The sequence below is a fragment of the Theobroma cacao genome, chromosome 4, assembly GCF_000208745.1.
Source record: "Theobroma cacao cultivar B97-61/B2 chromosome 4, Criollo_cocoa_genome_V2, whole genome shotgun sequence".
In the NCBI taxonomy this organism is placed as follows: Eukaryota; Viridiplantae; Streptophyta; class Magnoliopsida; order Malvales; family Malvaceae; genus Theobroma; species Theobroma cacao.
This window is the reverse complement of record NC_030853.1, coordinates 21,797,465-21,821,230: the sequence shown is the minus strand read 5'-3', so window position 1 is coordinate 21,821,230 and position 23,766 is coordinate 21,797,465. Positions and strand designations below refer to the sequence as shown.

At 34.7% G+C, this 23,766-nt stretch overlaps 3 protein-coding genes across 4 annotated transcripts in view; 2 read left to right on the top strand and 1 right to left on the bottom strand.

The window, feature by feature from the left end:
• On the bottom strand, nt 329-7,520 carry LOC18602075 (T-complex protein 1 subunit zeta 1). The gene is made up of 14 exons (XM_007033235.2): nt 7,195-7,520; nt 6,957-7,092; nt 5,802-5,953; nt 5,664-5,711; nt 5,445-5,537; nt 4,672-4,778; nt 3,749-3,863; nt 3,571-3,657; nt 2,543-2,747; nt 2,334-2,428; nt 1,374-1,442; nt 1,169-1,276; nt 951-1,069; nt 329-724 (listed from the first exon to the last, which is right to left on the bottom strand). The coding sequence occupies exons 1-14, from the start codon at nt 7,390-7,392 to the stop codon at nt 649-651; spliced, it is 1,608 nt and encodes a 535-aa protein (XP_007033297.1). The 5' UTR covers nt 7,393-7,520; the 3' UTR covers nt 329-648.
• On the top strand, nt 13,816-15,060 carry LOC18602074 (probable carboxylesterase 17). The gene has a single exon (XM_007033234.2). It carries the CDS (start codon nt 13,922-13,924, stop codon nt 14,954-14,956), a length of 1,035 nt encoding a protein of 344 aa, XP_007033296.2. The 5' UTR covers nt 13,816-13,921; the 3' UTR covers nt 14,957-15,060.
• LOC18602072 (HEAT repeat-containing protein 5B) overlaps nt 17,390-23,766 on the top strand; it is a 48,984-nt gene continuing 42,607 nt past the window's right edge. For both annotated transcript variants that reach the window (XM_018119534.1, XM_007033231.2), the window contains exons 1-7: nt 17,390-17,688; nt 18,379-18,586; nt 22,172-22,278; nt 22,689-22,925; nt 23,043-23,132; nt 23,209-23,296; nt 23,594-23,658. In XM_018119534.1, the coding sequence (XP_017975023.1) occupies nt 17,521-17,688; nt 18,379-18,586; nt 22,172-22,278; nt 22,689-22,925; nt 23,043-23,132; nt 23,209-23,296; nt 23,594-23,658 (963 nt within the window). In that variant the 5' untranslated portion in view covers nt 17,390-17,520. The remainder of the gene's footprint in view (nt 17,689-18,378; nt 18,587-22,171; nt 22,279-22,688; nt 22,926-23,042; nt 23,133-23,208; nt 23,297-23,593; nt 23,659-23,766) is intronic.

Here is a 23,766-nt window from a genome sequence, read left to right as displayed (position 1 = left end):
CTCTTTAAGTGGTTGGATTAGGTTCATGCCATGTCAAAATTTGTCCAGGTTTAAGGTGCTTCATGCCTTTGATTGCTTTAGATCTTCCTCCTGGGGTCATTGCCAAGTTCAGATAAGTTTACCTTTTGCGTCTTGATATTCGAGGTTCAATTGAGTCAAGTTGCTTCGAGTTCTGCGTCATTTTGCTTTGCTTCAGGTTAGATTGGATAAGAGAGTTGACTCATGCAAGTGCAGAACTTCTTTCACCTCATTGCTGTACTATGAAAATGATTGTGATCCAAAAGAACCTCTAATAACTTTCCCCCGTGCCCCACTTAACAGATGGGAGTTTCGGAATACCTGATAGATTTGCTGTTCTATAGAATTCGAACTTGAAACTTATAAAGCATCATAGGAAATAAGACAAGAAAAAACCAAATGGGGGGGGGGGTTGTTTGTAAAAGCTGGAAATATGGGAAAAAAAAATTGACCAATGCCATGTATACAAGTAAAAAATCTAAGCTGAAAACTAATTGAAAGGCAATAGATATTTCCTCTCAAAAATAACTAGGAACACAACCACCTTAGCTTACATCACCGTACAAGATGATCAATGACACCCAAACCACACCCGGCAAAAAAGAACTTAACTGAAGCACACAAATATGCTTAAGTTGGCTTCCGCATGTTTCTACCAGCGCGAATGACTTCATCCACCAAAAGCAGCTGTGATGCAATTACAGGCCTGAGAAACAAAGTACCTTTGATCATCTCTCAAACTAAAAACTAGATAATATTATTAATGGTAAAGTTTTTGCTCCACCTTTCATGCTAAACATGCATCACGATATAAAGTAAAATATTTAACAGAGGAAATTGGTGAAAATGGAAAAATTACACCAATAGTTGCAAGATACAAAGTAGGGAAAATGGAGATAAATATAAAACACAAGTAGAAAGTTTTCACATACCCAGAGTTTATAATTTGGCGCTTAACACAGTAATTATCAAATATACCCTCCATTTGAGGGTCCATTGGTTCTCCCGTCTGATGATTTAGACCCACAATATTACCTCTGTCATGCTCTCCCTGAATAAACATTTCAGAAGAGAAGGCTCATTTATTTTTTTCCAGCTTTTACTTTTAAAAAGAGGTGAAACAAACATGACCAGGAAAAAAAAGTAATACCGTAAGACCAATTATAACATCCTGAGTATCGAGCCCAGAGTTTTCAGCAAGTGTCTTGGGTACCACAAGAAGGGCATCAGCAAAAGCTTCAACACCCAATTGGGCACGCTGCTCAATGTTTACAACCATCAGAAATATTTCAATAGTCTTTAGAATTAGAAACTTTCTAAATAATTCAAGATAATGAAATATGGGAAAGACATACCCCTTGAACAGTTTTCTTCACTTCATTAATTAGGTATTGTCTAGCTGCAACTTCAAAAGCTCCTGCACCCTGAAGCACAGATTAGGCATAGATTAGAATAAAACAGAAAAGTTCGTAATGTGTTTTGCTCTATTGGTAGGATTTGAACCAAATAATTCTTGGTCCCAACTGATGTCGATATATTTGACCTAAAGCTCAAAGGCTGCATGCAGTATGGATTCCCTAGCAGAGTACAGTATAAAAACATGGACTAAGATCTCCATCACACTAACCATTCAAACAAAACACATTTAATATAAAGAAAATGCCAGAAGTCTAACAGGCCCATTAACAGATAAACCAATCAATAGGGTACAATTTGTACAAGTTGCTCGTTGAACTTCTATCTTCTTTTTCCATTACTATTTCTACCGGAGTCACTAGAAGGGCAATCTGAAAAGCGATTTACCCCCAATGAGACACCTATTTATTCTTTTTTATTCTGCTTTATAGCCCATCTGATCAGATTTTAGAAATATAAACAGAGATCTTGTTTTTCCCATCTGCCTATCACAGTGAAACAAGCTCCTGCCCAGGTTCAAAAAGATTGAAGGCTCAACTGTTTTCACCTTATATGCATCTGCATACCATAGACATGAATATAGTATTTAGAATTATCCTTCCGTGATAATTGAGGATAATAGTCTGATTCACCCACTGCATAAAGTTCTCATATTACGACAATCGTTAAGATTCCAAATTTGTTCCCAAGGGCTTCTGTATAAAATAGGTTAAACTGATTCAGTAATTATCCATACTTTCGGTTTTCACTCCAAAGTCCAATTTACTCAGTATAATTTTATTCTGCCCTGGGTAACTTACTAATAAAAAAAGGTTAATAATGATCTACGCAAAGTTGCAAATACTCTGATAAAGATGCAGCAAAGACTGCAAACAAAATCAATAGTAAGCAAAACTTACTAACACAACAGCTTCATCTTCAATAGTATTCTTGACTGCTCGCAGCCCATCACGAACAGCATCCTTAATTTGGGCAATTGTGTGGTCATTAGGCCCTAGATTATAAATGATAGAATGAATATTACGTAAATATGAAGGTAAATGTAGCTTAAGCAGAACCATCAATGATCATGTTAAGGTATATGAAGCTGCAAACACATTTCAAGTACCTTTTATTAAAATTGTACATGAATGAGGATTCTTCACATTTTCCACAAATGTATACTTATCTTCCCCAAGAACATGCTCATATACGAGACCAGCCCAGCCAAGACAATCAGGTGTTAAATCTTCAACAGAATTTACAGCTTCTCCTCCACAAGCCAACACAAGCCTTTCCATATTTCTTCTCTTTGCTCTTCTGAGGGCAATGATCTACAAAACCATAAATCAGCAAATTAAAATAAAAGAATAAACAAACAGGTTAGACACAATTTAAGTAAAACCGTTGAAAAAATCATTTCAATTTTACAGGTAACACTTCAACTAGGAACTAGCCTAAATCTACATGTTTTATCATTTCAGCAAATGCCCCAAAAAGAATAGAATCTTCAACAACATCTAGTAATAATAATGAAGACTTTAAATTAGCATACTCTAACAAACAACAACTCCTTGGATCCATTTAGCACCATGTCATTACAAAACATGCAAAAGCTTTATCCACTTTAGTTGTTAAAGTTATTACAGTAAAATCAAAGAAAAAGGCAGATATAAATTGAAAATGCACTTTCCCCTTGATATACTAGAACCACAAATTTCCCCCATAAATTCATATGAATTGTATAGAAGATACCAGGGAAACGTACTAAAAAGCTGCCAATGAGAACCATATTTTTTTCTCAAACCAAGGTGGCAATCCTAATCAAAAGAAGGAAAACACTAGTTGGTATGCCAAAATGGAAGCTTATGAGATATATATCCTGCTGACAGTTGAACTAATGCAATGAATATTATAGGTTGCAACCTAGGGGCACAACAATTAGTAGTTTGGTATCTCAATCTTCATGTGTTCACTTTTTTATGCTCCCCTCTTCTTCATTGGGAAACATTGATAAGTTGAAATCATACATATAATGTAACAAAGTGACTTCTCTAGCAGCAAAAATGATTTATATGCAAGGAGCAATCAAGTAAAACATCATTAAAGATTTATAAGTTGGGACAAAGACTGAAAGAACAAAGGTTAATAACTTACCCCTGCCTGTTGAAGGAGATGCAAGGAAGGGGGATCAATACCCTTTTGGTTGATAACAACAAAGTTGTTATCAGTGCCTGCACAAACCTGCATATGACCAAGAAGAGTAGGACATAGTAAGAATTTACATATACCTGCTAATGCCTCATTTCTAACGTAATGATGCATACAAAGCTACCTTTTGTTTTAGTTCAATAATTTTTTTGACTCTTTCATCAACAGAACGCCTTTCAGCTGCAACCATTGCCTCCCTCTGCTCTGCACTTGAGTAGAAAAAGCCTGCATTTATTTCACTGATGGCCAAAACATTAGTTGTATGATGACAATGGAAACAACCTATATCCACAGAAACATGAGCACCAGCTATGGCTAGATCAATAAGCAAGGATTATTATGATAAACTCAAATTTCTATCTTAGTTTACTGTAAATATATCATAATAATGGGCAATAAAAATTTGAAAAACTTCTTAAACAAACAGTATCAATTAAGAGAAATGAGTTCAAACATTTCAAATCCATCTAGCAGAAAAGCTCACAAGATAATATATTGAAGAAAACAGAAAATTATAAATTATAATGCATAGACGAAAATACAGAAAAGATAAATAGTGCACAATGGAACATGATAAAATAATGAATTGGACCACTAGAAGCAGGGATAAACGATTTAATTTCTACATGACTAAGACATGATCTTCTTGATGATGGAAAATCTGCTCACTAAACTCGATGCATCATAAAAACTTCATGAATGCACTTTTAAAAAGCAAAACAGCTATCACCATGGTTACTACATACTTACGAAACATCAATTTTATTATTTTATAAAATTAAAATTTAGTTTCTTTTGCAAAAGAATAAATCTCAACTACAAAATAAAGCACTGGACACCAAATGCGGGGCTTGGCCTATTGGGGAACAGATTTAACAAAGGAGAAGAATTACTATAATCACCTAAACTTCATTTCTGATAAATAGAGGATAACTAATTGAATCTTCCCAACACCAACCCCTGTCCCCCTCAACACACATACAAATAAAGATGCTAAAAAAAAAGATAAAAAAAGAAAAAAGTTAAAAGACATTTGCATGTGTATACCTTTTCTCATACTCCAGTGACACATTGCATGTCAGAATGTAACAATTTTCTGCTCGTCGCTTCATATCAGGATGCCTAGAACCATGGTCAAGAACTAGGCCCTCAACCTAAGGGAGAATAGAGGTAAAATAAGAAACAGGATGATAACAAAAGGCAATAAATAAAACGTACAACTATCCAATTATACATGCAAAACTTAGCTCCAACTATCAAACCCTGTTGAGTGAAAAATAAAAACAAAAAAACAGCACAAATAATGGAAAAAACTTATAAGCAATAGAAATATACACACAGGAACATTAATGTTATGGGTTCTTATTGATATCATTTGATAATATTCATTCTTGCACAATAAGCTTCCAATGTTAAATAAGGCAAGCTATATACAATCAAAGATATTCAATCTCCTAACAAATACCATTATAAACACAAAACACTTTAATAACAGTTATAACCAATAAGGCAAAAATTTCAATGCCCCTGGACCAACAGCCTAATTGACAAGTTAGAATCTCAAGAATGGACCCCTTCTCCCGAACTGGGTCACCTTAAAATGAGAAATTAACCTCAAGCCTTTAGAAGCAGTATGCTCCCATCAAATTTTCTCAACACCACTGTTACCATCCTATAACAACAAACTGGACCAAAGCCATTGAATACTACAATCCTGAAGAGTCTAAACAAGCAAGTAAGAGAGATATCAAGGGCACTCCATAAGAAAGGAATGTGTTGCAATGAAGGAAAAAGAAAATAAGCCTGGAATTACAACATACCAGTCGTGTGTCTACATCAAACTTATGCCGCATGTGCATTATTTCCACCATAAAGAGATCAATAGGTTCATCAGGCTTTCGTACACACAGTACCTATCACATTAAATAAAAGTTATGTCACCAAAGTGTTAACCAATTAACCAGATGACAAGTACAGGTCTTAAGATGAATTTGACATGCTTAGTAGCAAGTTTTAAACAGAAATCAACATGCACTTACCGAATCAACAACAATGTCAGTCAGTTGATCTGCTAATGCTTCATACAACTGTGTGAGAAAACAATATATCAATCACATGATTCAGATACACTGAAAAAAAAAATTCAGAGGGAGGTCAAGAGAAGAAGAAAGGAATACCTTAGTCCTCAGTGTTGTTCTTGCAACCATTTTTAGAATCTCTTTATCTGGTTCATTACCCATCACCACAGGAGTCTTAAACTTTTCAAGGAACTGGAGTGTTGCTCTTTTGGCAATTTCAAAACCATCAACCAGGACGCGTGGATGCATCCCTAAACAAGCATTATTATCATTGGTAAAGATAAAGAATGATGCAAAAGAAAAAAAGGGATTACTAATAAAATTATGCTTTTAAGTTCCTTAAAATGATTAGATTAGATGAATTCCATAAACAAGCATTGATTATCTGAACCACCAACCCCTCCACACACATCCCACCCCCTCTCCCCCAGTACCAAAAAAAAAAAAAAAAAGAATGTCCTTTATGTGAGAATAACTTTAACTTCCCATCAAGTGTACCCATCCTTCCCAGTTCAAGTAGTGAAATTCTCATCAACTCAACCAAACTTGTCCTAATTTAACATAAACTTGGAACTATTCTTCTTGTCTCACTTTTCAGCAAATAACAAAGAGACAAATCACAAATGAACATTTGCTTGTATTGTAGGACCACATATGTGTAACATACTTCATTTCTAGAAAACCAGGAAATAAAAAGACAATTTGAATACACAAATCAAAGGGATTCTTATCTCAAGCTTTATTTTGTCAATAAAGAATCATCATAAAAAAGGCACCATGGGGGTGCCAAGCAAAGTACAAGGCTAACCTACTAAACTATATTGAAAGAAATCTGATACTAAAAGTTTCACAAAATACGGCTGAGGTTGTTACTTTCTCTACTTGCTTGTTGCAATCAAGAAAAAAAAACACTCTAAACTGTTTTTGGATACAAAACAAACAATTGTATGTACAATTTTAACAAAAAAATTACATGACTTTAGTTTCATATAGAAAACTTATATTACAATTGGCATTAAATCTTAAACATTTCTACATAGTTAATTAGTTATAATAATTTTTTTCTTTTTCACCATCTGTTTTTACTTTTTCTTAACTTTTAAGAAGCAAAAAGCAACAATAAAACCTAGCTAAGAAACTCAATGCCGCTAAGTTCCAAAAACCACAAATCCAAGGAGAAAAATGCAGAAAGGTCCAATGCCTAAAAGCTAAAAGTTTTAAAATTTATTTAACGAAGAAATTCCCAGTACTAACCTTCATCAATGTAACGCTCAGATTGTTTCATAAGCTCGCCAATGAAAATGACAGTCGAAGTAGTTCCATCTCCACTTATATCATCTTGCGCAACAGCGGTCCTCGCAATCATAATAGCCGTTGGATTTTGAATTTGCTGAAAGAAATTATCGACCAAGTTACTCAAAAAAAATGTAAAAGATCTAGGGTTTTATTTAAACAAAGAGAGCGAGTAAGAAAGAGAGGGAAAGGAAACGACCATCTCTTTCAAAAGAGTGTTTCCGTCTTTAGTGAGCTTAATATCGCCGGCGCCACCGACGAGCATTTTGATGGTGCCTTTGGGACCGAGATTCGATTTCAGGACGTCTTGTAAACCTTTGGCGGCGTTAATGTTCATGTGAAGCGCCGCCGATTTGTTCAGGACTTCGGCATTCGGGTTCAGCACTCGAAGCGACATCGTTTTTTTGTTTCTGTTTCCTCTCCAAGTAGCAACAATAAAATCGCAGAGAAGGCGAGAGGAGAAAGAGGAAATGTTGTGGACAACTCAAACTAAACAGTGAAGACTGTGATGTAGCTTTGAAGGGCTTTTAGCGCTTTTGGGAATGTGAACGACATTGAAGCGCACCGTTTTCACGCACTATTGGAAATGCTGGCGTTCGTTTGGAGGTGTACTAAGCGACGTCGGTTTTGGCGCTATCGATTTGGCTCTTCGCCTGCTCCTAATGTTGGAAAATTTTTTTTATTGACGAAATTCATTATTTTTTTAGATAGTCATTTTAAATATTTTTAGTATTAATATTAATAAAATTTATGTAACTTGTAAATATAGATAAAAATTTTAATTTCTTCAAATAACTTTCATTAAAATTAATTTTTATTATAAATATTAACAAAATTTATCCCATTTTTAAATAAAATACTAATTATATTTAATGACTTTAATTCAAAAATATTTTTCTTAATTCTAATAGTATTAAATAGTATATATATTAATTAATATTACAAAATTTCAATTGTATATATAATTAAGACATTAATTGTCTTTTATATAATTTGTCTTTTAATTACAATTGTCTTTTATTTAGAAATAATTAATTTAATTTTTTTGAAACACTAGTATTTTATATATAATTATCATTTAAAAATAAATAAAAATAAGTATTCACATGCAATACATGTGACAATAAATATTAGTAAAATATAAATCCATGTTACAGAATAAAATAATCAAGTGTAAATTAGTTCTTTGAACAAAAAATGCGTACACTTATCATTAAACCAAATGCTTCACTACCAAAAAAAAATGATAAAGCATGTACATTTAGGCTTGTTCTTTGGTTAGGTGTTACATATAAGAACAAATAATAAAATTTTGACAAACATTTTAGTTAAATTTTTGTCTCACCTCTTTGTTTATTGCAAATTTGTTGCCCTCATGAGACCAAAGAGAAGAAATATGGAAAGGCTGGTTTTGCCCTTAACATTAATCTTCCTAGTTATCTGATATTCATTCTATCTTATCAAGAATCTTGGTGCTAAAGACTACAGAATTGCCTAAATTAAGGGTGCTGTTGTCGATGCTCTGCAAGTGGTCAAAGATACCATTGAAGAGGAAGCTGTTGAATTTGTAAGTTCATCTAGTTTTAGTTTTGGTATCTGAATTCATTCTCCAAGCTGACTCAAATTTACAATTTCATTTTGTGTCCAGTTCTTGCTGCAGCTTTCTCAAATTGTTCTCATAGATGGTTATCTACCTTGTTTTCCAAGTAATTGATCCTGCAAAAAATTAAAAAAATATGCAGTAGTTTGGACTGAAAATGTAAAGAACAGTGAATGAGTATGAATCTGATGTATGTTGAAGCTGTTGCGAGAGTTTGAATCTTTATCATTGTCATAATGTGAAAACTTTATGAGAGTATAACCCACAATTCTTGAGGCAGAACAACGCTACATGTATTTTCATGTATACAATATACAGATAAGGTGAAAATATATAGTTGAGCCTGCAATTTGTTGGAACCTGGGCTTTATTAATTTCTCCCATCACCCTCTTCAGAAAATTGCAACAGAGGGAGAAACAGAACAAGAAGGTAGAGGATCCAATGAGCGACTTTGACAAATTGTCACCTACACATTGATATAGAAATCTCTGGTTTTTTCTGTTAATGAGCAGTTAGCTTTCCATAGTAATCTGTCCAAGTTAAATGTGTTCTATTAGATTGGTGACTATGCTGGAGCGTAGTCCATTATTTTATATCAGTCTCAGCTAGGAAAGGCTAGCTGCAACCAGACCTTGAGCTTCAGCTCCACTTATAAAGACATGCTCGCGCATTGAGAATAATTTCCTTCAAATCCAACCAATAGAAGCAAACAGATGTTGCAAACTTTTCTGTTATATTTTGATCTATGCCTAATTTGTTCTTCAAAATGCAGGAGCTTGTTTCATCCATGACCCTAGATTGGTTCTTGCGGATAGAAAGAATATTTATCTACAGAGATATGTATATGCATGTATGTTTTGGCAAAACCGGGCTGAAATAATTGGTTAAGCAAGGTATCTTTAATTAAAGCTCAATAGATTGATTCTGCTTTTCTAAGGCCAGAGGGGAAGTGCTTCAAGCTGTATATTTACCAAATTCGGCCACAACAAAAAAGGAGAATGAATCTCCCCCATTCATAAATAAGCAGAACAATAAATACAAAGAGAATATTATTCTCATCAGCAAAATTCAAAGATGTTTTGTTTTGACAATGGTGACCCTTGTGCTTAAATAAACTGGATTGAGTTTGGAGAGAAAATTGAACTTGTCCACTTCCCTTTACGTATAGCTAGTAATACATGTAATCAGAATCTGATGCCTAGCATTGAAGGTTACACAAGTAAAGTGGGCACTCCGACATGATAATCTTCTTAAAAATAAATGTATATTCCTCACATCTACTCTGTGTAGGCCAGTTTTATTTACTTTACGTTAGGAGCATTGAGGAATCATAGATTTTGATTAACCGGTGGCTGATTCTGTTGCTGAATAATTTGTCATTTGACTGCAAATTGCAACTGAGATTTAAGGATTCTTTACCTGAAATTCCTTGATGTTTCTGAATGGTCATGGAATTTTTTTTATATTGCCTTAATAAATTAATATGCAAACTGAAAACCATGCTGATTACACAGCAAATACTGTGGTCTATTGTTTTCTTTTCAAAGGATACTGGCATTTATGCTAATGTGGCTTGTACATCAAAACCTGATAAAAAGACAATAGGAAGAAAACAGCAAGTGAAGTAGAGTTGCAGGGATGAACGCAGAAATATTCAAGATTGGTAAGAAAAGGGAGATCTATGGCTGGGGTCGAAGAAGAAAAAGCTAGTCACGTACATGCCTCTACTTTTTGTTGTACCTGAAGCAACTAAATGGATGCTTAGGTTGCTTCCTACAAACTTAAGTTGCATTATAGAAGAAACTAGTGACCGACTTCATAAGATGAAGAGTTTCATTTTATTTATCATTTAGCCCATTGACAATGAGAGACCTCATGGCATAGAATTTATCAGTTTCCAACTCACTTTTTTTTTCTCTCACATGCATACACTTGGATGAGTGAGGGTAGTCCAAAAGGAGAAAAAGAAAGGATAGAATCTTTAGAGAATAAAGATGGCAACCCCATTTGCATATCCTTTGGCTTGAAAGGCTAATTTCTGGTGGAATTCAAGGGTGAAAAGAATCTAAACTTTTAATTTCCTGGGAGTTAATATGAGGTGAGTGAGACCTCCCTACGTTCCCTTGAAAGATCATAAAAATGAATTGGTTCAGGTTTTTTTGTGGGGACTGAGTTCAATGGATTACAATTTATACTTGCAGTTTTGTAGTTTAGGCTTGTTAGATTTTTCCATATGAAATCTTCGCATATCTTCATGGGACCTACTGAATATTGCAATCTTTAGGAGCTATCGTGATATGATCTTTTCTCACTTTGTTTGTCTCGTGTTTAGAGGCTGTCAGAGACATTTTTATTAATAATTATTACCATGGAATTGAATGTATAACGCTGTGAAGCATTCTGATGCTGGAATTTCCATTGAATTAGGCCAGAATACATAGTCAAGTAGTCGAAATATATGGTGGGTAGACTGCAACTTCCAATAACAATAAAACATTCTCTGATCCTGTTTCTGTTTAAAAAGAATATTTCATAGTCAGTGCCAATTGTCCAAACTGTAAGAGCATATTGGGTACAAATTCATAGAATGTCCATAACCAAGATTTTTCTTTTCTCATTTGTTTTCCTTTGGTGATTATCATTATTACTCACTCACTTTATAGCTGATGTTAATTGGCATCTTATTCTTTTCAACATTAGTTCTCAGAAATTCTATTAAGCATTTCTACAAAACTGGACATCTGTGATGCTAGTTACAGAACTTGGTTAGACTTAAGTACAAATCCTGTTGCAATAAAGGACCAATTACAGTCAAATATCTCTCTTGAAGCCTTTTCTTTTTCCCTCTGTCAACATGATGAGGCCTTTCCATCCTTGTAACGCAGCTCAGGAATGCCAGCAGGATGGAAAATTTTCATACGGATAAAGATGGGAGGTCTCTGGTTGACTTAATACTTTTTCTAACCTGATATTTCATTAGTCATATCGTAATATCATGGTATTTTTGCATCCCAATCTTGGTTTCCTGCTACTAGCTCATAGCAAGATTTAACACTTGTGTGAAAAATATGACAGAGGGATTGATCTTCTTGATATCTTCTTCAACTGAATTTTATATGGATGGACAAGTGAGTTATGACCAAATATTACAAATTTGGAATAAATGGTAGCTGCAGTTTCATTTTCTAAAATCTGGTAGAATAATCAAAGGAGTAAGTTGTTTCTTTCTCTCTCGCTAATTCGCAATCAGTGTTCCTTTCCTACTTTCAGCTTCAATCTAGAATTTTCTCTCCAAATGTTGACAATATGTCAAAGGAACAAAGTGCCTCACCCCCTTCCACCAGCATGCATTGACTTGTTTGCCATCAACTTCAATTTTGAATTCTCTGTTCCATTCTAACAACTCTAATGCGTATCATATAAGTTTTAGTTTTATCCAAAGTCTCTGACTACAATGATATCAACTTTGTATCATATTCGACAAATGTATTCCTTGTGAGGAAAGAAAGATCATTTACTATTTTCTGAAGATTATCTTTCCTGTTCTAATCTTTTTATCCATTCCCATATGAATGAAAACTTTCTTGGTGGCCTTTCTATGCTTTCCCTCTTCCATGTGTATAATCTTTTCCTTGGTGGCAGATCCCTTACCATATGCAACCAAATCAGAAGATCACTTTGTGAATTTATCAGCTCAGGCTCATCCAAGTTCACTTTTAACCTGATTCAAAACTTATGACACAGAGTTCTTCTTTATCACCTCAATCATGATTTTGATTGAAGGAGAACAAAGTATTAAAGCCAACAACATGGTCGTACCAAGTGCTATATGAAGAATAATGAAGCCTCAAGAAATGGGCGAAGGAAAGATTCTGTATGTAGCAAGTACAAGAACAAAATCTTTAAAATTCTCTCCAACTTTTCCACATGCTTTTCTTTCTTCTGCTACACTTTTTCCTTCCCTTTTTCTTGATAATAGGAGAATATCTCGCCTTTTTCTTGCTCATAGTTTAGCTTAGTAAGGACAAAATTACACCGTCCTGGACAGATTTGACATGTTTTTAATACCATTCTGAAAAACTTTGTGCCATTGACTTAGCATAAGGTTTGAAGGACATTAATTCAGCATCAATTCTGAAACTGTCTTAATATGCTGCTATGTTTATCTAGTAAGAGCATTAACAGTCTAGTCACTGTCTGCTACATGCAGGGAAGGCATGAAGAAGATCTAAATTTTTGTCTTCAAATTTCAAAAGAGAAGATATGAGAAAATCCATGTACATATGTCAAAAAGCTAAGAAGGAGATAGCGTGATATTTGAAGAATAAAGTTGGCCCGCCATTTTGCCTGCACTTGCAAGTTAAAGAACAAAATTTCTCAGTCAATGATTTTCAGAACAGTGTCCGGATATAATGATAAGAAGTGATTATCCTACTCTTGACAAATGCAAGAGGTCAGATCGTAACATTATTGGAAACAGCTGGCAGTTGATGAGCTTCTATTGTACTTGCCCTTTGCCATGGATAAGTTTAAACTATAAGGTGCTTATTAACATAAAAAAATCATGTTTTGTGGTTTAGTAGCTTTTGCATATTATGGAGATCCTGTATGCTTGATTGTCTGCTGTTTCCCCTAGAAAGTGAGTGGTATAGATTATCACAATGCATGCCATCTGCTGCAGGAGAAGTTCATGAACAGATCTTTAGGAAAAGATTTTTTGAGTTGACTTTTAGCAGAAACGGATAACAAATTCAGGAGATTTTCCCCTTGTTCATAACCTAAACAATATCAGTATAAGTTTTGCTGTGCTGACTTAATTTTATTTACACCGAAAGAATCAATTAATATACTCTGGTGATTCTCAAATCTTTGTTAGTATAGTTCCTTTCAATTCCATAACTCTTCAAATACCACAATGTAAGTGCCCCAGCAATACGAATAGATAGATCATAGGATAAATTTTTTCTTTAAGATAGTCGGTTTGTTAGGTCAAGCACTGATGCAAAGTTCATGTATAGAAGTTTTTTTTTCCCTTTCATATAAGGATGCATTCACATTCATTGATTCTTAACTTCCAATTAACAAAAAGTCATACTATATGTTATGTTAATTAAGAATTAGGAGTTTTGGAAAAAGATTGAGAATCCAGGTGACGTCATAGGATGAGTTCAATTCCCCACTTGTCAGATGAAAAGAAGAGGTAGCTTCCTTTACAACTTGAAGCTCTGTCTTCGGTCTAGCCTTCGCATTCTCTATATAAGGATCCCTCAAAAGTACTTACAAGTCACAACCATTACACCTAAGACCATTCTATTTTTAAATTGTATGAGAACTAAAAGGATGGCAACCATTTCCTTTGATCCTAGGCTCAATGTTCAGGTAGGCCAGAAGAATCATGGTGTTGTAGTTGAGGAGATTGAAGGGCTCATCCGAGTTTACAAAAATGGACACGTTGAAAGGCCACCAATCATCCCTATTGTCCCCTCCACGGTGACAGGTGGTGTGATATCTAAGGATGTTGTTATTGATAAATTCACCAGCTCATGGACACGTATCTATGCTCCAAGCTACTCCAGCAAGATGCCTTTACTTGTTTACTTCCATGGGGGTGGATTCTGTGTTGGCTCAGCTGCTTGGAGCTGTTACCATGAGTTCCTGTCCGCTCTTGCTTCCAAAGCAGGCTGCATAATCTTTTCTGTCAACTACCGTCAAGCTCCTGAAAATCGGCTTCCTGCTGCTTATGATGACGGTATCAATACTCTTATGTGGTTGAAACAACAAGCTCTAAATGGGTCCAGTGAACACAAATGGTGGTTAAGTCAATGTGATTTCTCTAGTTTGTTCCTTGGAGGTGATAGTGCTGGGGCTAATATAGCTTATAATGTGGCCACAAGACTAGGATCCTATGGCACATCAGATTCCAGCTTCAAGCCCTTGGTCCTCAAGGGTACAATCTTGATTCAACCTTTCTTTGGAGGAGAGGCAAGAACTGCATCAGAAATGCAAGCCACACAACCAGCTAGCTCAGCGCTCACTCTATCAGCTTATGATACTTATTGGCGATTGTCACTCCCTTTGGGTGCCAACCGCGACCATCCATGGTGCAACCCTTTAGCAAAAGGCGCCGCTAAGTTGCGGCAGCTGAGACTTCCAGCCACAATGGTGTGCATATCAGAGATGGACATACTAAAAGATAGGAACTTGGAATTTTGCAATGCCTTGGCTAGTGCTGGCAAAAGGGTGGAAACAAAGATGTACAAAAGTGTTGGGCATGCATTCCAAATTCTGCATAATTCTCCGTTCTCTCAAGTTCGGACCCAGGAGCTGATGTCCCATCTTAAGACTTTCATCAACCCGTAACTGATAATATTCATACCGGCTGCTGCTAACCTTTTCAGATATATCATGTAAATCTTAGACATTAATGTAATTGCTATGTAGTTAATTGAAAGATATATTTATATTTATAACTAGTGTTTATTTCGTTTTAATTTCTTTATCGATAAGTGAAGCTACATGCGGCTAAAACTCACTCTCCTGACTTTTGGCTTCTAAGAGAATATGAGACCCTCAGCTGTTGCTAGGACCTACGAGACTTTTCCTTTCTAATCTTGAGTTACTTGCTTCTGTTCACTCTCTCAAGACTATGGCAGCAGGCTCCTACCCATGACTTTAAACTTCCATGGCATTAGTTTTCAATCCATGACCTCATTAAGTAAAGGTTGCTGTGACTGGACACTTATGAAACAATTATACTAAAGTAAACTAATCTATATAATTATCTCAAGACTCTTCCAAAGAAAATGAAAACATGTAGCAACTGCGAGGGGTACCATAAGATAGAGCTCAAAAGCGATGCTGACCCTTTAAACGGAAGAGATAGACAGATTCCAATTACTACTTTTTAGAGGAAGAGGGTGCTCCAAATTGCCTCCTGATAAATGTCAAAAGATGGTACAACAGTAGAAGTATATTTGCTTTGGACTCAAGGTTGCAACCTTTCCACTAATTTGACTTCCATTGCTGGCCAGGTCATAATCGTTAGTGGATGGTCCATGAATTGTAGAGGGACCTTTAACCAACCCAAAGTTCATTCTCCCACCCAAAAAAACAAAAAAAAAGGCTTGTTGGGTCCAAAAGTAGTAAGGAAGACATTCACAGTTTTCTCCCATGAAATATGCTTTTTTTACGGTCACCTTCCGAAATAATCAAGGACCGCTAATGCTAGAATATTTTAGGCACCATTTATGGTTGTATTAGAGCATAATTTTCATGTAAACTGGAGAATGATAGCATCCATTCTTTTGGGGATGAAATAGGTCACATTTGGCAGAATAATGCTGCTTTAAATTGAATCCTAAGACTCAATTAGTCAATATAAAACTCGGAGGTTGAAAAGATATTGTGTTGAATTCTTTGTTTAAATTAATCATAAGCATCAAGACACATATTTGTATTTTCTTTTACAAAATTCTGTTGGGTTAACATATTCACCCAAAAACCAAAGTGAAGCCTTCAACCTAATAAGGTGTGACAAATGCCAATTTTACTAATACTAGTAACGTTTGGATTACATGTCCAATTTTGAGATAGCCATGGAAATTTGATTAATTTGTGCAAAGTGTGCCCATTCTCTTACGCAAGGTGGCTCGTTACCATATTGTAATACACTCAATTGGAAGGAAACAACTGCTCTAATATCATGAACATCTAAGGATACTCTAGTCGAAAGGTGCCAATCATCAACATCATTCGTTGAAATAAACTTGACAACATATTTAAATAATTTTTTAAATAATTTTTAAAAAATTAAATAAAATTTTATTTTTATTATATTTAATCAAATATTTGTATTTTTATTTTGAATTAAATAAATTAATGATTGATTAATTATCATTAATTAAAATATTAATTATTATTTTATATCATGTTGATATGACTTATTGATGTGACATAATAATATGGTTATATAAATTTTCTCTCTTTGTGTTAACATAAAATTATAACTAATATTTTGATTAATTATAATTAATTAATTATTAATTATAAAAGTCTATTTGATAAAAAAATATAAAAACTTTATTGATTGTAATAGAAGAATAAGGATTTATTTAAATTTTTTTAATAGTTTAGAGATTTTTGTAAGTATTATATCGATACAATTTAAAAATTAAATTTATTTATGATCTTATTTTTAATTTTTCGATTATAAAATAAAATTGTACGTGAAATTTAATAATTTTATAACTTAAAATATGTTTAGTTTAATAATTTTATAACTTAAAATATGTTTAGTTGGATCCAAGCTGAAATCGTACAAGTTAAGCAAACGTTATTTCCTATTTCATCTTTGTTTATGACAATATATGTACCGTTTGTTAATCTATTTCAATTCCTTAAAGATATGATAAAAATAATTTCATCCATTCTAAAGAAATAACAAACCAAATAAACATGATTAAGAGGAAACAATTAAAAAGGGAAAGAACTAACTTGTTTTGAGTTAAGAGTTCAGTCTGATCAAACCCAATACCATTATTTAATTTTATTTTTTAAATGAATAATAAATTTTTATTCAAATTTTATTATTTTAAAACGTATTTAAAGCATACTAATATTTTTTTAAAAGGTTAAATTGGAATCGATAAAGCGACATTAAACCTCGGCCCAAAAAAAAAAAAAAGGATCCGGACATGGATCCGTATCAAACTAGTTGAAAGAAAAAAAGCGACCCGACGGGTCTTAACAGCCAAGCCCAAGCAACGTTCTGCTAAACTAGTACTACAAGCCAGTTCATTTTTTCATTCAATTTGGAAAATCGAGTTTTAAATTTAAATCGTCCCCTTCGTCATAGAAAGAAAAAATCTTGGCACTGGAGTATATTTTAGTTTCCATTTAGATTCAATTTTGGCTTCGTTGAAAAAATGGCGAGGAGGAATTACGTGAGAGAGAACGTTCCTCTCTCACGCTTCGGCGTCTTGGTTGCTCAGCTTGAGTCCATCGTCGCTTCCGCATCACAGAAATCTCCCGACCCTCTCCTTTGCTTCGATCTCCTCTCCGATCTCCTTTCCGCCCTCGACGACGAGCCCAAGGTCTCTCTTTCTACAGATCTAAACCTTTTACTATACCATTCAACAATTTAGTTGGAGGATTTCATCACATTGTTGTCCATTTAGTACATAGATTTGTTTGATCTTAATTGCTTTGTAAATCGTTCACGATTGTGGCATTATCTTTAGCATATTTTTTTCTTTATGTTAATTTTGTTTTCTTGTTATTGAAGGAATATTATTTACTGTATGAATTTGAAAATTTTTGGTGCAATTAATTTGTGTAAAGATTTTATTTGCAATTTGGTCGTGATGGTTTGTAGTAACAATTTGTGTTATGGTTGTTTAAAAAGTAATCCAGACATGTTTGTGTATGTGAAATATGGTCAGAAATGATATAATTCTGGTTTGAGATGTTTCTGAAGAGGCGCATTTATTTGATTATCAATTGTAAACTTCTTATGAGAATGAATTAGAAATCATTACACATGAGGCAGATCGGTATAGTGATCGATCACTTGCTCTGATGAAGTGTTTATTAGTTTCAATTTCAATTTCAATGTAAATGTAGTAGACGGTGTCAGACATTTGAGTTCATGAATTTTGTTTTCAATTTTAATGATTTTGAAAATTTATTCTTTTCCACTGCAGTTTTGTGTATATGTTAGGAAGTTCATTCTTTTCTGAGATGATTAAATTTTGATATTTTGACTTGAAAATATTAAATTTCAGGAATCTATCTTGTTGTGGCAAAGAAAATGTGAGGATGCTTTGTATTCCTTGCTTATTCTTGGTGCTAAACGACCTGTACGTCATTTGGCATCCGTAGCAATGGGAAGGATAATATCTAAAGGAGATAGCATTTCAATATACTCAAGAGCAAGTAGTCTCCAAGGGTTTCTTTCGGATGGGAAGCGGAGTGAGCCACAGAGAATTGCTGGTTAGTTGAAGCTATAACGACGTGTACTGTGTGTATTATCATTGTCTTTTAACTAGAATATAGCAGAAGGTTATACTATGATTTCATATCATTTGGCTGGATACCAGATTAATTTTTGGTTGAAGTTCTCTCTAGTATCTAATTTTCTTCATAAAGACTATTGTTGGATATTGAGGATCTCATATAAGGTTCCACAAGCTACCTTTTGTAGTTAAGAAATGGTTTTTCATGAGTAAAAGTTATCTAATTGAAGCAACATGAGGGCTGAGGCAAGTTTAGGGAACTTATTTGAAGATAATACATTAACCTTATTGTTTTCCATTAGTGGATGGAAAGATTCTTGGTTCATCAAAACATTTGAATAAGTCAATTTTGTCAAGGTTGAAGGCTGGAAGAGGTTGGAAAAAACAATATGAAATTTGATTTACAAGTACAGTTTGGCAAACAAATCTGAAAGTTTATTTTTTTATTACTGGGAATGATTCTAGTGACATTTTGTTTTGATGAACAGTATAATAATTAACCTTAACATACTTTTCCTCTCTGAAACATTGGTTTTGATGCAATGCGAATAGTTTCCTAGTCATCGAACCCCAAGTCAATGAGATGTGGATGTTCAACTCTGAGCTCTTTTGGCGAGATCTTGACATAAACAAACCTACAACTAGTATGAGCCGTGCTATAGCACTCAAATTTAGTGCTAGACTAGCTGCCACAATGTGTTTTTACTCGATATTAGGTGCCGACCAACAAAGATATAATATTTCGTAATGGATCTTGTCTGATGGAGAACCACCCCTTCAGTTCCTGAATCAATGCAATCTTGTCAAAGTAAACCTTGATTTGGTGCACCTTTAAGATTTCTTAGGATACAGACTATTGCATCTCAAAGGCTAGTTAATGGTGAGTCTAAGAAGTGACTAACCTCACTTGTTGCAAACGAAATGTTTCTCTCTAGTGGGTGTAAGTAGTTTAATTTCTTATACAATCTCCTGTACCTTCCATGATCTGCTAATGTTTCACTTTGATTTTCACATGTTTACTCATGGGATCCAAGAGAGTACTAATAGGTTTTAATCCTAGTTGTTGTCAATAGAGAGAAAGAGAGATAAGAGATAAAAAGGAAAATGAAAGCTATCTAACATTTTGGCAGCCTCCTGCATTCATACTAAGAGATAATATACAAAAGGATGGTAATACCCTTCTCACATCATACAACCCATAACAAACCCCCTCTAGTTGGTGCATAGTTTCATACACTTCTAACTTGAAATTCTTGAATTACCAAAAGGTTTTCTGAAAAAGTTTGGTAGCTGATTTATAGACCTTATTGATCTGGTGCAGATTTCATTTTGCAAGAGTCTCTTTTTCAATGAAGTACATTCCACTTCAATATGCTTCATGTGTAGAGATAATCAGCAATACTATAGAGTTGCCTAATTCACCTTCTAATACTGAGAAATGATATGCATAAAGATAACATTAGCCTTTTGATGTAATTCACCTTTTGATAGTTGTGTTAGTCAAGCACATCTATTCTTTGACATTAAAAGATACCGTCACATGACCTGGCTACCTCAATTCCCAAAAATTTTTCTAGCTACCATTAGTTTTTAGTTTGAAAGTTACTCTATAAGAAACACTTTTAAATGTTGTACCTTTTTGCTTTCCTCACTTATAATAACGATACCATCAGCACAGACAATCGTTTATTTGTTAGCTGCTGCAGCATGATGATACGATATAAAATGATCTACAAGACGTCTCTGGGCTAAACTCCATTAGCACGCTACTAAATCTACCAAAGCATGTTCTCTACCAAAGCATGTTCTTAGGAGATTGTTTCAAATCATGTAAAGACTTCTTTAGACAATAAACCAACCCATACTGCATTTGAGCAACAAACCTAGGATGTTGTTCCATATAGACCTTCCTCTCAAAAACCTCCTATGCAGGAGTGTGGTTCAACATCTAACTGATTTAAGGGTCAGTTAAAAATCATGGCAAGAGAAAGATAATGAATGGATTTAACCTTGGCCATTGGTGAGAATGTCTTTGTATGGTTTAAGCCATACACATGAGTTTATCTTTTAGTCACAATACAAGCTTTTAATTGATCACCATACCATTTGATTAAACTTTCATTCTGTAGACTCATCTACAACCTTGGTTGAGCTAGAACTTTCATGTGTAGACCAACCTACAACCTTGGTTCAAAATGTGGCCTTGATACAAGAACACTTTTCTACAACAACAAAGAAGCTAGTAACACTTAAGAACTCATAGAAGGAATCCTAGAACTATGAAGGAATTCGTTCGACATCGTTATTCTCCTCCCAATTCAATAAGTGAGTGCTCCACCCTTTCAAGAGTTTTATAGTTCATTCAGATCTGTAGATTTAATTGCAGATAGGAAGCAATAATTTTTCATGTTATATCACTCCTATTTTCCATGAAACTCCTCTTGAACATGCCAGCTTTTTGTCATCTGTGCTACTTAACCCACTGAATGCTTAAAAACAAGAATGCCATCTAATTCTATCTTAACCAGACAGCGTAGCTGGAATCTAACAAATTGTTTCTATGTCATTTTGTTTCTTATGGCTGACTAATAACAACCTTCTTTCTTTTCAAAGCTTTTAAAATTATATAGCTGAAGCTGTTAAATCTATATCCTAAATCAGATGGTCTCCATTCTCTGACAATTCACATTCTTTTTTCAGCTCTGGGTCTGTCTAGGAAAGCCTCTAAATAGTTGTGTTCTTCTTTTGGTTTTAACCATTTTTTCTTCATAGCCTGCAAATTCTGTAATCGAGTTTGGTACCTATTCATGCTTCGATCCCCTCATTTGCATCTCAACAAGTCAAATCTCTAACTTTAGAAGTGAATTTGATATTAAAAACTAACTTGGATTTAACTGGTTTCCTGTGCATTGGCTGTAATTTCCTCTTGGTCTGCGAGTTGGAGGATTGAATGCCTTGAATAAAGAGTGGGTTAAAGGACAAGCTGAAGTTCCGTTTCAGGGTTATGTTGGGTTCAGGCATGCTTTGGATAGTGACCTTGTTTCTAGAAGGGAGCTAACCAAGAAAAGAATTCTTTTAAGCTTAAATGAATTTGGGATCAATTCTTGTGATAGAGGAGGTTTCTCTTTGAATTCTTTGGGTGGTGATGAGGATGGATAGGACATGTTGAGGTGCCAAATGACTTGACTTCTGTCATTTGTAAGGTTGTTTACATGGATTTTAGAATTTATATTGGTATCTATGTTGTAAAAATTTAAATGCTAATGAAGAGGTACCAAGTGGTTCGTTGACTTTTGTGTGTGTCGGTGTGTGTGTACTATATCAGTATGTGTTGGCACTTTCAATATAGCTACTTTTGTTGTAAGATAGTGCTCATAATGGGTATTTTTTGCCACCTTTTTTTTTTTTTGGGTGGTTGGGGGGGGGGGGGGGTGGAGGGGGCTTGGAATGCATAGAATTTTCTCATCAAAAGTGTGTTTCTCACATTCTCAAGAGTTTTTAATAGCTTTTAAGTCTTTCAATTTTTTTTATTGTGTTATGAGTGTTTGATTTAAATTTGTAGGTGCTGCACAATGCTTGGGCGAGTTATATCGACATTTTGGAAGAAGAATAACTTCGGGTTTGCTTGAAACAACTATTATTGCAACAAAACTCATGAAGTTTCATGAGGTATATTCTTTTAATATGCAACTTTATTTGTATAGTTTATCAACAGTAAGTTTCTTAAGATTTAAGTGAAAATACCAGAGAAACGACTCAGAGGGGAATCTTCCCTTGTGTAATTCTTCTAGAAAGCTTTTTTTTTCTTTCTTCTTCCCCAATCTGGGCGAAAGATGCTGATATCTATGGTCTTTAAGTGTCATTTTAGCAAAGAGAAATAGTTTCTTTGGATAGTAAGGTGGGGATGTGTTAGGATGGCAAGGTTGCCAGGGTATTTGTTAGTCATTTGTCTACTATAGTGCTATTGGGGAACCTGCGAGTTGAAAATTGGTTGGTGTTAATATGGATATCTAGTTCAAAATGTTTTTACAGCATGTATATGTGTGGTTTGACTTAAATCTGTTTATCTTGAATTTTAGGAGTTTGTAAGACAAGAGGCTTTGCTCATGCTTCAGAATGCTTTGGTAGGCTCTGGTGGTAGTGCTGCTGCTTCAGCATACACTGAGGCATTCCGTCTCATTACAAGATTTGCCATTGGAGACAAAGCATTTGTTGTTAGAATAGCTGCAGCACGTTGTCTGAAGGCTTTTGCCAACATAGGAGGACCAGGTCTAGGGGTTGGAGAACTTGACAGTTTAGCCTCAAATTGTGTCAAGGCAGGTGTTCTTCTTTGTCATCTTTTCCTTGTTGCATATTTGCTTATAGTAGTTTTTTGATCTCATAGAAGCTGATGTTGTAAATATATCTGTTGTTATTGCTGCTGTTCTCACTAGGCTCTTGAGGATCCCATAACTTCTGTTCGGGATGCGTTTGCTGAAGCTCTGGGCTCATTAATTGCTCTTGGAATGAATCCTGAGGCACAGGTATAGACATGTCAGCTTGCCATCTGTTCTTTTCCTTTTTGAGTTTATTCAAACTGAATATGGTAACTCTTACTAGGTTCAACCAAGGGGAAAAGGCCCTTTTCCTCCAGCGAAGAAACTAGAAGGTGGTTTGCAGAGGCATCTGGCTTTGCCCTTCACAAAAGGTGTGCTCCTGTTTGGTTGGCTATGATTTGGATTTGTGATGTCAGCCTTACATTGTTTGTCGTGTCACTTTTATTTAAACGGATATTTTTGAGTCAGGTTAGTCCTGGTTAGCTTCCAAAATAGCACCTTTTGATGCTTGAACAATTAGAATTTCATGATCTTAAAGCTGATGCTGTGGCTGAGAAGCTTTACTTATTCTTATTGTGGTTTCTTTATCATAATTGTCATTAATGTTGAACAGTCGGTAGATGTTCTTTATAACAAACCACATTTCTTACAAATTGCTTAATTCACAGCAAGCAGTATTCGGTCAAAGGACATTCGAGTAGGCCTAACATTATCTTGGGTGTTCTTTTTACAGGTATGCTACTCACTATCTTGGGTGTCCTTCTGACCTTGCTTTGAAAAATGTACATTTAGAACAAAATAGCTATTAGCACCAATAAGTGGCATACCTAATAGATTTTCC